General features: G+C 42.6%; 1 protein-coding gene across 1 annotated transcript in view; it reads left to right on the top strand.

Moving 5' to 3' along the window:
* Window positions 1–13,006, top strand: part of ADGRE3 (adhesion G protein-coupled receptor E3) — a 56,633-nt gene that overhangs the window by 42,474 nt on the left and 1,153 nt on the right. The window contains exons 9-15 of the mRNA XM_065932045.1: window positions 2,512–2,676; window positions 4,084–4,281; window positions 4,555–4,790; window positions 5,509–5,575; window positions 6,011–6,102; window positions 8,612–8,780; window positions 10,806–10,901. Coding sequence (XP_065788117.1) covers window positions 2,512–2,676; window positions 4,084–4,281; window positions 4,555–4,790; window positions 5,509–5,575; window positions 6,011–6,102; window positions 8,612–8,780; window positions 10,806–10,901 — 1,023 coding nt within the window. The remainder of the gene's footprint in view (window positions 1–2,511; window positions 2,677–4,083; window positions 4,282–4,554; window positions 4,791–5,508; window positions 5,576–6,010; window positions 6,103–8,611; window positions 8,781–10,805; window positions 10,902–13,006) is intronic.

Raw genomic sequence — 13,006 nt, forward strand, 5'->3', positions numbered from 1 at the left:
CGCCAGGCCTCCCTGTCCATCACCAACTCCTGGAGTCCACCCAAATTCATGTCCATTGAGTCGGTGATGCCATCCAGCCATCTCATCCTCTGTCGTCCCCTTCTCCTCCTGCCCTCAATCTTTCCCAGCATAAGGGTCTTTTCCAATGAGTCAGCTCTTCATATCAGATGGCCAAAGTATTGGAGTTTCAGCTTCAACATCAGTCCTTCCAATGAACACCCAGGACTGATTTCCTTTAGGATGGACTGGTTGGATCCCCTCGCAGTCCAAGGGACTCTCAGGAGTCTTCTCCAACACCACAATTCAAAAGCATCAATTCTTTGGTGCTCAGCTTTCTTTACAGTCCAACTCTCACATCCATACATGACCACTTGAAAAACCATAGACTTGACTAGGTGGACCTTTGTTGGCAAAGTAATGTCTCTACTTTTTAATATGCTGTCTAGGTTGGTCATAACTTTCCTTCCAAGGAGTAAGCATCTTTTAATTTCATGGCTGCAATCACCATCTGCAGTGATTTTGGAGCCCAGAAAAATAAAGTCAGTCACTGTTTCCACTGTTTCCCCATCTATTTGCCATGAAGTGATGGGACCAGATGCCATGATCTTAGTTTTCTGAATGTTGGGCTTTAAGCCAACTTTTTCACTCTTCTCTTTCACTTTCATCAAGAGGCTCTTTAGTTCTGACACATTAAATGATATTATTTTGAATATGCATACATGCATGCTAAGTCACTTCAGTCATGTGTGACTGTTTGTGCACTATGAACTATAGCCCACCAGGCTCCTCTGTCAATGGGATTCTCCAGTCAAGAATTCTGGAGTGGGTTGCCATGCCCTCCTTCAGGGGATCTTCGCAACCCATGGATCGAACCTGCGTCTCTTTTGTCTCCTGCATCGGCAGGCAGGTTCTTTACCACTAGTGACACCTGGGAAGCCCTATTTTAAAAAACAGTGGGCTAAATAAAATAGGTTCCTAAAATTGGTTTGATCTGTTCCTTTTCCTTTTTTAATGTGGTAGTAGAAAATTTCAAATTATTAATACATAAGTGATTTACATGATATTTCTCTCGGGCAATGTCATTCTAGTACATGGAATGATTTTAGTTGCAGGTACCTCCTACATCTGTGAAATCTGAATTGAGACATAGTATTTATTCTTGCAGAGACATGTGGAATTAATTGCTAAGACTACATAATTCAATTAGAAGGAAAATTTTTATATAAACCCTTGCCTTCTCGCATTCTCTGCCCAAACTCTTAAAGGCAGGAGGGTTAATAGCCAGACATAGCCAACTCTGTTTAGAAAGTAAGAGTTGAAAGAAATCCTGCCATTGTTTCACAGCATAGATGAACCTTGAGGGCATTATGGCTAAGTGAAGTCAGACAGAGAAAGACAAATACCGAATGATCTCATCTATACGTGGAATCTGAGAAAACCAAGTTCACAGAAACAAAGGACAGACTGGGGGTTGCCAGGGACGGAAGGCAGGGCACCGGGTACTCGTGATCAAAGGTTACAAGCTTCCAGTTACAGGATGAATGAGTTCCGGACATGTAATGGAGAGAATGATGACTCTAGTTTAACGATTCTGTATTGTATATTTGAAAGTTGCTGACAGAATAGCTTTTAAAAGTTCTCACCACAAAATGCAAATTGTAATTATGTGAAGTGATGGATATCAACTAACCTTGTTGCAGTAATCATTTTGCAATAAATACATATATCAATCATTACATTGTATACCTTAAACATACACAGTGCTATATCCCAAATCTCAATCAAACTAGGAAAATTAATATTTTTTAAATTTTAACAAAGCAAAAATGAAGTGAGGGAAGATGAAGAAACATAGATTTTCTCCATCTGATGCATGAAATCTAGGTATGAAATTTTTGATGTAGGGCATGGGACAGTAGGAGTGGAGTGAGATATCTAGGGAAGGTCCAGTGGATTATCAAAGGAGATATAGCACCCAAACAGGAAAGCATCCAACTCATCTCCTTGGCCCAATCAAATGATGCTGTGGACATCCTTGAGATCAAAAAAAAAAAAAAAAGGGAGAGAGAAATTGAAAACTGACTTTCTTCTCTCTCCTGGTGATGCTTCTTCCCTACACTAGCCCTGTCATTGCATGAGCAATACTGTGTTGTAAGAGGTCAGGGCAGAATTGATGTAGAAATCAGGGAAATTTGATTAGAGAGTACTTGGAAGAAAACTTCAGGTGGGTCTTAGACTCTTTTTCTATTTGACTCCCATGGTGGAGGACAAAGTCCTGAAACCAGTAAAATCTTGTAAAATTCTGACTCCCAGAGAGAGAGATGAGATTGTTTTCTGTTAGGTGGAATCCCAGTAGAACTGGGACTCTGGGGGCAGGTATACTGGTGGTCATCCTCTTCACTTAAAATAGAAATCACCTGATCCTTCTTAACCCATGGTGTCACCAGCCAAGGCTGACACTCAGAGTTGTCCCTCCCAAGGAACGACATGATGAGCCTGTTCTATTTTCAGGTGAATCCCACGGACAAGAAGATCTGCGTCTACTGGAAAAGCACAAATGAGGGCGACCGCTGGTCCAAGGATGGCTGTGGTCTGATACAAGAGAACAAGACTCACACGATATGCAATTGCACTCACCTGTCCAGTTTCGCTGTTCTCATGGCCTTCCATGACCAGGTAGGACGTAACTATTGAATTCCTCCAGCTAACTCCTTTTGAGGCCCTGCTAGGTGGCCCTAGTGGTAAAGAACCTGCCTGCCAATGCAGGAGATATAACAGATGTGGGCTCGATCCCTGGGTTGGGAAGATCCCCTAGAGGAGGAAATGGCAACCCACTCCAATTCTTGCCTGGAAAATCCTATGGGCAGAGGAGCCTGGCAGGCTATAGTCCACGGGATCGCAAAGAGTCAGACACAACTGAGAAACTAACACTACTACACTACTAGGTGGCCATAAGTGCTATAAAAAAAAGTTTAACAGACCACGTCTGGAGTGATAGGAGAAGTGTACTGCTTTAGATAGAGTGATCAGAGGAGAATGAGTTACTCAAGCTGAAATCTGAATATTAAGTCAGCAGTGTTACAATGTGAATGAATCTCAATAATATCACACTGGATGAAAGAAGTTAGACACAAAGGACCATATACTGTAGGATTCCACTTATATGAAATGTCTAGGATAGACAAATGTGGCCTTCCCTGGTGGTCAGTGGTTAAGGATCTGGCTTATACAAGGGACATGGGTTTGATCCCTGGTCTGGGAGGATCCCACATACTGAGGAGCCACTGAACTTGTGCACCACAACAAATGAGTTTGTGCTCTGGAGCCTCCAAGTCACAACTACTGAACCCACATGCCACAAGTACTAAAGCCGACTCGCCCTAGAGCCTGTGCTCTGCAACAAGGGAAGCCAGCCCAATAAGAAGCCCTCAGACAGCAACAAGAGAGCCGCCCTCACCGGCCACAACTAGAGAAAGCCCACAAGCAGCAATGAAGACCCAGCACAATCAAATATAAAATAAAATTAAACAATAAATATTTACAATAGGCAAATCCATGAGACAGAACAAACAAACCCAGTGTGTTCTAGAAATTATAGAATGGATGAGAGGGAAGTGGGAAAAGTCAGGTTTGGAGAGAAGGGAGCAGGGGAAAAGTGTCAGACCACACATGCCATAGTCAGGAGTTTAGATTTCATTCTAATTGCAATGGAGAGATAGTAGAGGATTTGCATCAGGGATGCTACAGATTTATGTTATTAGAAAGTATCTCTGGCCCCTGAGTCAAGAATGGTCAGTGGTGCAGCAGAAGTAGCCCGGCAGAGAGATGATGGCGGTCAGGATTTGGATGGCAGCTGCAGAGTTGGTGGGGAAAGGTCAGACTGCACACATATCCTAAAGGTGGGTTCAGAGGACTTGTTGATGACATAGGCTGGGTGACAGCACGCAGGAAGTCTGCACCCCTCCCCTCATTGCAGAGATACAGGTGGTCTGCCTATTTTGGGATGCCACATTCCAAGGGGTGGGAGAATATAATCCCAGGGCAGGAAAGCATGACTGTGGTCTCCTCTCTGCTGGATCCCAGAAGGAGGATCCCGCACTGACTGTGATCACCTACGTGGGGCTGAGCTTCTCTCTGCTGTGCCTCCTCCTGGCGGCCCTCACCTTCCTGCTGTGCAAAGCCATCCAGAACACCAGCACCTCGCTCCACCTGCAGCTCTCGCTCTGCCTCTTCCTGGCCCACCTGCTCTTCCTCACAGCCATCGACAGAACTGAGAACAAGGTACTTATACTGTCCCAGAATGTGCCTACATCGGGGGATGCTGAATTCATGGGGCCATGCTGCCTCGGACCCCTCAATAAAATAGCCTTGGGTCCTAGAGGGAGGATGTGTGGTGAGGTGAGCAGTGCTGGCATGATCAACCACCTTTACTTTCAACAACCGTGATCTAATAGCAGGGCTTCTGAACTCAATCAATGCCAGTATAAAGGAGAGGTCCTGGGGCCATGCTCCACCCTGACAGTCCCTCCTGGTGACACCCTCCTCCTCCCCCAGGTGCTGTGCGCCGTCATCGCAGGTGCCTTACACTATCTCTACCTGGCCTCCTTCACCTGGATGCTGCTGGAGGGCCTGCACCTCTTCCTCACTGCACGCAACCTGACGGTGGTCAACTACTCCAGTGTCAACAGATTCATGAAGTGGCTTATGTTCCCAGTGGGCTACGGAGTCCCGGCTGTGATCGTGGCCATTTCTGCAGCCTCCAGGCCTCATCTTTATGGGACACCTGAGCGGTAAGTCTCACCCTGTGCCATGGACAGATTCGAGGGCAGTGTTAATGGAAATGATTCAGATAAACACAACAAATGCACTCTATTTTCCCTTTGAGTGTAAGGACTCTAACTTCTTTCCCAGTGAGGCAGGGAAAGATGATGTGGAAAGTTCTGGAAGGAGGAAATTTTGCACTTAGGTCCCAGGTTTATCCTTCCCATAATTTGTGACCTCAAGTCCTCAAGTCTCAGGCTCAGTTGCTAAGTCAGTTCCAACTCTGTGATCCCACGAACTGTGGCCTGCCAGGCTGCTCTGTCCACGGGATTTCCCAAGCAACAATACTGGAGTGGGTCGGCATTTCCTCCTTCAGGAGATCTTCCTGACCCAGGGATCAAACCCATGGCTCCTGCCGCATATCCTGCATTGCAGGTAGATTCTTTATCACTGGGCACCTGGAAAGCCCCCACAAGTCTCAATACCCTCGTTAGTGAAATGGAGATAATAGTCATCTCCATGGTTCCCACCCTCGAAATACTGGTATGAAAATTCAACTGGTCTGTGCTTGTAAACTGTTTCATGTAGCAGTAATACATGGAAGCAAACGATCAAAGCCTGCATTGTCACCAACTGACATTTTCAAGAAATACTGGAAAAGTTTTCTGTTAGAAAAAGATGTCATTTCATGTCCATTTCATGTGCTTTCTTTGATTCCCTTCATGTCCCTTTTCCCATTGTTCCCAGATGCTGGCTCCACCTGGACCAGAAATTCATCTGGGCTTTCCTTGGACCTGTGTGTGCCATTTTCTGTGTGAGTGAATACGTGGCTCCAGTGTTCCTGACCTAAGCAGAAGCGCCAGACATTCTGGGTGCAGGATAGCACAAGGGACACACATTTTTTTCAGCTATATGGTTTGATTTTTCCATCTGCTACCAATTCATATTCATGTGCAGGGAGGTAGGGGTTGTATGCAATTTACAGCAGACATGGTACATTTTGTTTAATGGCTTTTCAATTTTTTTTCAGTATAGTTGCTTTACAATGTTTTGTTAACTTCTACTGCACAGCAAAATGAATCAGCCATATATATATAAAATGGAAGGGATATATATATATATCTCCCTTCCATTTTGGGTTTCCCTCCCAGTTAGAAGACCACATTGTGCTCTACAGTATGTTACCATAAATTGAATAGACACGGTACATTTTAACTTGTATTCTCCATGGTCTGTGTCACTCTTGCAGGTGAATTTTGTATTTTTTCTCATGGTTTTTTGGATTTTGAAAAGAAAACTTTCCTCTCTCAACAGTGAAGTGTCAACCATCCGGAACATAAAGTAAGTTATGGTACTTTCTAAATAAAATGGTATTTCCTAACTCCCTTTTCTTCTACTCACTTCTTACTGGTCCCTCCTACATATCCACAGAGACATATATGAACAGTCAGCCTCTAGGAACTAGCAAGGTCACTACTGTCTTCCACTGCCACAACGAGAAGCTATATTCAATTGCTGGGACTCAAAAAAAGAAAGTGAGATAGAGGTTTATTTCATTCTCAAGCCACAGAACAGAGCTCCACAGAGTGATCCAGGACTCATGCTCTTTCTATTTTGTTGCCCCACTAACCCCTAGGATGTTGTATCCCATCCATGGGAAGAAAGTGACATGGAATTTGCAAGTTCCATATTTATTCACATCCCATTGGCTAGACTTTGGTCATGTGGTGACGCCTAGCTGCAAAGGAGGCTGGGAAATGTAGTTTCTAACTGGGGAGGCACGTGTCCTTGATGAATCTCAGAAAGGAAAGAGATCTAACACTAAAAGGAAGAAGAGGAGGGACTTCCCTGCCGCAAAATACAAGAGGCAATAGTTCAGGAAGGATTTAAGTTAAAATATATTTTGTATAATATTGTTTCAAAAAATTGGGAGTATTTTTTTTTATTTTGCAGCATCCATCTTTTTTTAAATTTATTTTTAAGGGGAGACACTTGCTCTATAGTGTTGCGTTGCTTTCTGCTATACAACAGTGTGAATCAACCATGAGTACACATGTATGCCCTCCTTCTTGAACCTCCCTCAGTCCCCCTCATCCCACCCTTCTAGGTCATCACATTGAGCTGCTCTCCCTGTGCTAAACAACAACTTCCCATTAACTATCTTACACATGGTAATGTATATGTTTCATGCTATTCTCCCATTTGTCCCACCCTCTCCTTCCCCTGCTGTGTCCACAAATCTGTTCTCTACTCCTGCCCAGCAAATAGGTTCATCAGCACCATTTTTCTAGATTCCATATATATGGGTTAATATACGATATTTGTTAATAGGCTCTAGGTTCATCTGCTTCAGTTCAGCTGACACTCATTTGTGCCTTTTTCTTGCTGAGTGATATTTCATTGTACCTTTGTTATGTATGTTCCACAAATTCTTTATTTATTCATCTGTCAATGGACATCTAGGTTGCTTCCATGTCCTGGCTATTGTAAATAGTGTGCACCACCCATCTTAATTGTAGTTTGCTAAGGTTTTCATTGTAATCACAAAAATAGCACATTTGTTACTTTTTTATTTTTTGTCAAAAGTTTTCAAAATATATAAAGTTAAAAGTGACAGCCGCTTGCTTCCAATTTTCCTACTACTTTACCAACCAGGAAATCCAGAGGTAAGAAACTGTATGATATGATGTGTCTGATATTTTCCCAGGCCTTTTTCTGTGCATTTTCTATAGAACAGGCAGGCATACATACATACAATAGCATCACACTACACAAACTGTTCCTCAACTAGCTTTTCTCAGTTACATATTATATTTTAAATTTAGAGATATATAGATATATAAATAAGGTGACCTTACATCTCAGTTTTCCTGGGATGGTCCCAGTTTATGTTTTGCTGATCCATTATGTTTATTAATATCATCCCTTTTTTATTGAAGCATAGTTAATTTAAAATGTTCTGTTATTTTCATGTGTACCACAAAGTGATTTGGTTACACACACACATATATATATTCTTTTTCAGATTCTTTTCTATTATAGATTATTACAAGATAATAAATATAGTTCCCCTGAATTGCACCCCTTTTGATCTCAAAAGCCTTCCTGCTTGAATAACAAATTATAAGACCTCCCCCATCTGTTAGTGATATAGACAGAATGAAACAAAGAACTTTATAGTTTTAGAATGTTCTACATATGTATGGTACCAATTTTGGGCTTCTCAGTTGGCACTAGTGGTAAAGAGCCCACCTGCCAATGCAGGAGACACAGGTAATAAGGATTCGATCCCTGTGTTAGGAAGATCCCCTGGAATAGGAAATGGTAACCCACTCCAGTATTCTTGCCTAGAGAATCCCATGGACAGAAGAGCCTGACGGGCTACAGTCCATGGGGTCACAAAGAGTCAGACATGGCTGAAACAACTGTGAACGCACAATTTTGTTCCACATACTGTCCTAAATATTGCCCATATGTTAAGTCTCAATATTTGCAGCAACCCTATGAAATAGGACTATTATAATTATTAGGGAACTGAGTTGCAGGAAAGGAGGAAAATTCCCTGGCAGTGCAGGGTTTAGGACTCATCACTTTCACTGCTATGGCCCAGCTTTGACCCCTGGTCAGGGAACTAAGACCTCCCAAGCTGCATGATATGGCCAAAAAAAGGTGGGAGGGGTGGAAAGAAAGCCAAAAAGTAACTTGCCCAAGGTCACCAAGTTAGTTAGCGCTGGCTTGGATTTAAAACACAAGCATTCTAGCTCCAGAGTACTCACCATTAACAACTGTGCTGTAGGAATGGTCACAATCATTATCAGGTTTCTTTACATTATCAATTATTACTACCCAGGATGCTGACAGTCAAAGCCACCGCTCAGTTCTTCATCTTGGGATGCGCGTGGTTTCTGGGAATCCTGCAAGTGGGACCAGCTGCCCGTGTCATGGCCTACCTCTTCACCATCATCAACAGCCTGCAGGGTTTCTTCATCTTCTTGGTGTACTGCCTCCTCAGCCAGCAGGTAAACAGTGGCCTCTTTCTTTTTATGTATATAAATTAGTTCTGTCTATTCATTTTCTTAAGTCTGTTTATTTTTGGCTGCACTGGGTCTTCACCGCCTTGTGTGTGTGTGTGTGCGGGCTTTCTCTAGTTGCAGAGAGCTGGGCCTACTCCACATTGGAGGAGTTTCTCCCCATGGAGGCTTCCCTTGTTGTGGAGCACCAGCTCCAGGGTGTTCAGTCTTCAGTAGTTGTAGCACATGGGCTCAGTCGGTCCGTGGCATGTGGAATCTTCCCAAACCAGGGACTGAACTGATGTCCCCTGTTGGCAGGTGGATTCCCATCCACTGTACCACCAGGGAAGTCCAGCAGATGCTGTTGATGGCCCTCTCATAGCCCTTGGCCTTCTATTCTACGTGCCCATGGTAGTTTATTATAAACACCTGTGACTCTGTGCCAGTGGGCTTCTTACTGCCCACAAGACATGCCTGGTTCATGCACAGGGCAAGCTGGTATTTTCAGAGAATAGTGACCCTTGAAAGCAGCCTCAACCAGTGACTGATGGGTGCTAGTAGACGGATGCCCCAGCTCCCTTGTCTCTGAGGTGAATAACCCTGAAGCATGTCCTATGCTCTCTCCAGAACCCCCCAGTGACACTGAATCCCACCTGTCCACAGTGGAAACACAGAATGAAGGATTATACCTCTTTTATTAGCTAGCTTTCTTTCCCTGCTCACTTTTGCAAGGATCTACTGGTGTTTCTTGGGTGTACCTTTGTGCTCAGTTGTTCAGTTGTGTCTGACTCTTTGCAACCCCATGGACAGTAGCCTACCAAGTTCCTCTGTCCATGGGATTATCCCAGCAAGAATGCTGGAGTGGGTTGCTATTCACTCCTCCAGCAGATCTCCCAACCCAGGTATCAAACCTGCATTGACAGTTGGATTCTTTACCACTTATCTACCTGGGAAGCTCCTCTGGGTGTTAGTGTTCGTGTTCATGTTCAGTCGTTCAGTTGTGTCTGACTCTTTGGGACCCTATGGACTGTAGCCTACTAGGCTCTTCTGTCCATAGGATTTTCCAGGCAAGAATACTAGAGGGGGTTGCCACTTCCTACTCCAGGGGATCTTCCCAATCCAGGAATCAAACCCGTGACTCTTGTGTCTCCTGCATCGGTAGGTAGATTCTTTACCACTAGCGCCATCTGGGAAGCCCTGAGAGCTAGATTGAGAAATTTTCTTCCTCAATTTTCTTCTATCTTATTCCTTTGCATATGTGTATTTTGTTAATTTTCTATGACAAATGTGTATTCTGTAATATGAAAAAATTATTGTGGTAAATTATACATAACAAAATTTGTCATTTTAACCTTGTTAATTGTACAGATCAGTAGTATTAGGTACATTCACATTGTCATGCAACCTTCACCACCATCCATTGTAGAACTTTTTGATCATCCCAAACTGAAACCCCGTATGCTTTAAATAATAATGCTGTATTCCCCCTGCCAAGCTCCTGGTAACCACTACTCTACTTTCTGTCCCAGTTAATTTGACTATTACAGGTTCTCAACATGTGGAATCATACAATAGTTGTTCTTTGGTATCTGGCTTATATATTTCCTGGTGGCTCAAATGGTAAAGAATCTGCCTTCAGTGCAGAAGACCCGGTTCAACCCGTGAGTTGGGAAGATCCCCTGGAGAAGGAAATGGCTACCTATTCCAGTATTCTTGCCTGGAAAATCCCATGGACAGAGGAGACTGGAGAGCTACAGTCCACGGGGTCTCAAAGAGTCAGACACAACTGAGTGACTAACCGTTTTTTTTAACACATATATTTCACTCAGTGTAATGTCTCCAAGGCTTATCCATGTTGTAGCCTGTTTCAGAATTTTATTCCTTTTTAAGGCTAAATTACATTCCATTGTATGCATATACCACATTTTGTAGGAAAAGGTTTTTCATAATATTCCCATCCTCTTCCTAACTCACTGACTTTTCTCTTTTCCAATATTAACAAAAATAATCCTGGTATTTTCTTTGATGTTCCAGGTCCAAAAGTGGTTTGGCGAGATCATCAAATCTAAATCTGAGTCTGAGATTTACACACTTTCCAGCAGGTTTGGTCCTGACTCAAAACCCAGTGAGGTAAGACTTGTGACTTATTCTAATGTGTCACGTCTTGACACCCCAAACTTCCTCTCCTTGTCTTAGAACAAGCTCCCTTTCACGCCGAATGTGGGGAGTTCTTTTCCTGATGACTTGGTTTGCATTCCTCATTCCCATCATACTGTTTCTCACTGTTTCCTTCTTGCTCACTAATAGTGCATAACTTGGTTGTTGTATTAATATATACTCTCATCATTTGAAGTATGGGATAGTTAGGGAATTTCAGATTGACATGTACACACGGCTATATGTAAAACGGATAACTAATAAGGATCTACTTATTATACCACAGGGAACTCTGACGGATGTTATGTAATAACCTAAATGGGAAAATGATTTGAAGAAGAATAGATCCATTCATATATATAACTGAATCACTTTGCTGTACGCCTAAAACTAACACAACATTGCCAATCAACTACGGTAGTGGTGGTGGTTCAGTCTTGTCTGACTCTTTGTGACCCCTTGAACTCTAGCCTGCCAGGCTCGCCTGTGCATGGGATTTCCCAGGCAAGGATACTGGAGTGGGTTGCCCTTTCCTTCTCCAGGTGACCTTCCCAACCCAAGGACTGAAGCCGCGTCCCCTGCTTGGCAGGTGAATTCTTTACCACTGAGCTACCTGGGAAGCCCCAATATAAAATTAAAAGCTTTTTTAAAAATAAATAAAATAGATAACTAATAGGAGCCTGCTGTATAGCACAAGGAACTCTACTCAATACTCTGTGATGATTTGTGGGAATAAAATCTAAAACAGTGGTTACAGGGACTGCCCTGGCCGTCCAGTGGTTAAGATTCCGTGTTTCCAATGCAGGGGCCACAGATTCGATCCCTGGTCAGACAACTAAGATCCTGCATGATGCATGGCACGGCCAAATTTTTTTTTAAGTGGATATATGTATAACTGATGCATTTTGCTGACTAGGAGAAATAAACACAACATTGTAAATGAACTATAGTCCAATAAAAATTAATTTTTTTTAAAGTACAGGTAAAACATATCACCAGCACCACTACCATCTAAAGTAGAATCCTTTAGGGGGAGACTTACAATCACAGACATAGCAGAGCGGTCATTGTCCCCCAAAATATGGCTGTTTCAGAAAGAGGTGGACTTGAGCCCCATGGAGGTAGTGGATACTACAGAAAGGGATCCAGAAGAGGAAGCCCACCCCAGATGTTCTACATAATTATAGAGGAGGAGTGCATGTAATAATGGGACCTTCCTGGGAGAGGAAATGGTCCTGTTAGAAAGAGAACCTCTCTAGAACTTGGTTGTTGGTTTTGTCTGTTCTTCCATTGAGCTAACTCAGGATTGATGGCACCAAGAAATGCACTCCCAGTACTACCTGAGACTTCTCTCCACAGTTGTCTCCTAATTGATCTTTTATAGAAATGAGAGGACATACTTGTAAGAAGGTATGTCACTAGACGGGCTCCAAAGAGTCTAATCCATAAAAATTCTCCCAATCTCATTTGGCTTTATGTCTTCCATGTACATGCCTACCACATCTGCTAACCAAAAAGCCTTAGAATATGTTACTTTTAAGCTAAACAAAATTGAGAAATTTCTGAAACACTCTTTCTACATTTCTTGAGAAAATGCGGAATTTTCTTTAGCAGTGGAAATATCAAGGTCACTGAAGAAAACAGTGATCTCCAAATTCCTTCTTGGAGGAAGGGAAGGGGAATTCATTCTAAATCTTTCCAAAAGACCAAGAAGAAAACGGAACCAGGAAAAAGTATTAGGGCAGGCATGTCAACTGATCAGAAAATTTCTTTTTGGAAAAATTTTGTATAAATATTAAGCTTACAGAGAATAGAGCCAATCAAGTCATAAGAAAAAACATTAAGCTTAATATTCTCAATAAGAGTAAAATTGTTATAGTGCTAACCACTGGCTGTGACCTTTGAAATGTCTCCCAGATAACCCAAAAGAATTCCCAAAGCTGCCAGCACTCCAACTACTAGTTTCCCACAATGAATAAGGAAACGTTATTATTATTATTATTATTATTGCTTAACACTATGGAAATTAAATGAGTGTATCTTTATAAAGGAAAGAATACATGATATATTTATATATT

Source organism: Muntiacus reevesi, chromosome 1, assembly GCF_963930625.1.
Source record: "Muntiacus reevesi chromosome 1, mMunRee1.1, whole genome shotgun sequence".
In the NCBI taxonomy this organism is placed as follows: Eukaryota; Metazoa; Chordata; class Mammalia; order Artiodactyla; family Cervidae; genus Muntiacus; species Muntiacus reevesi.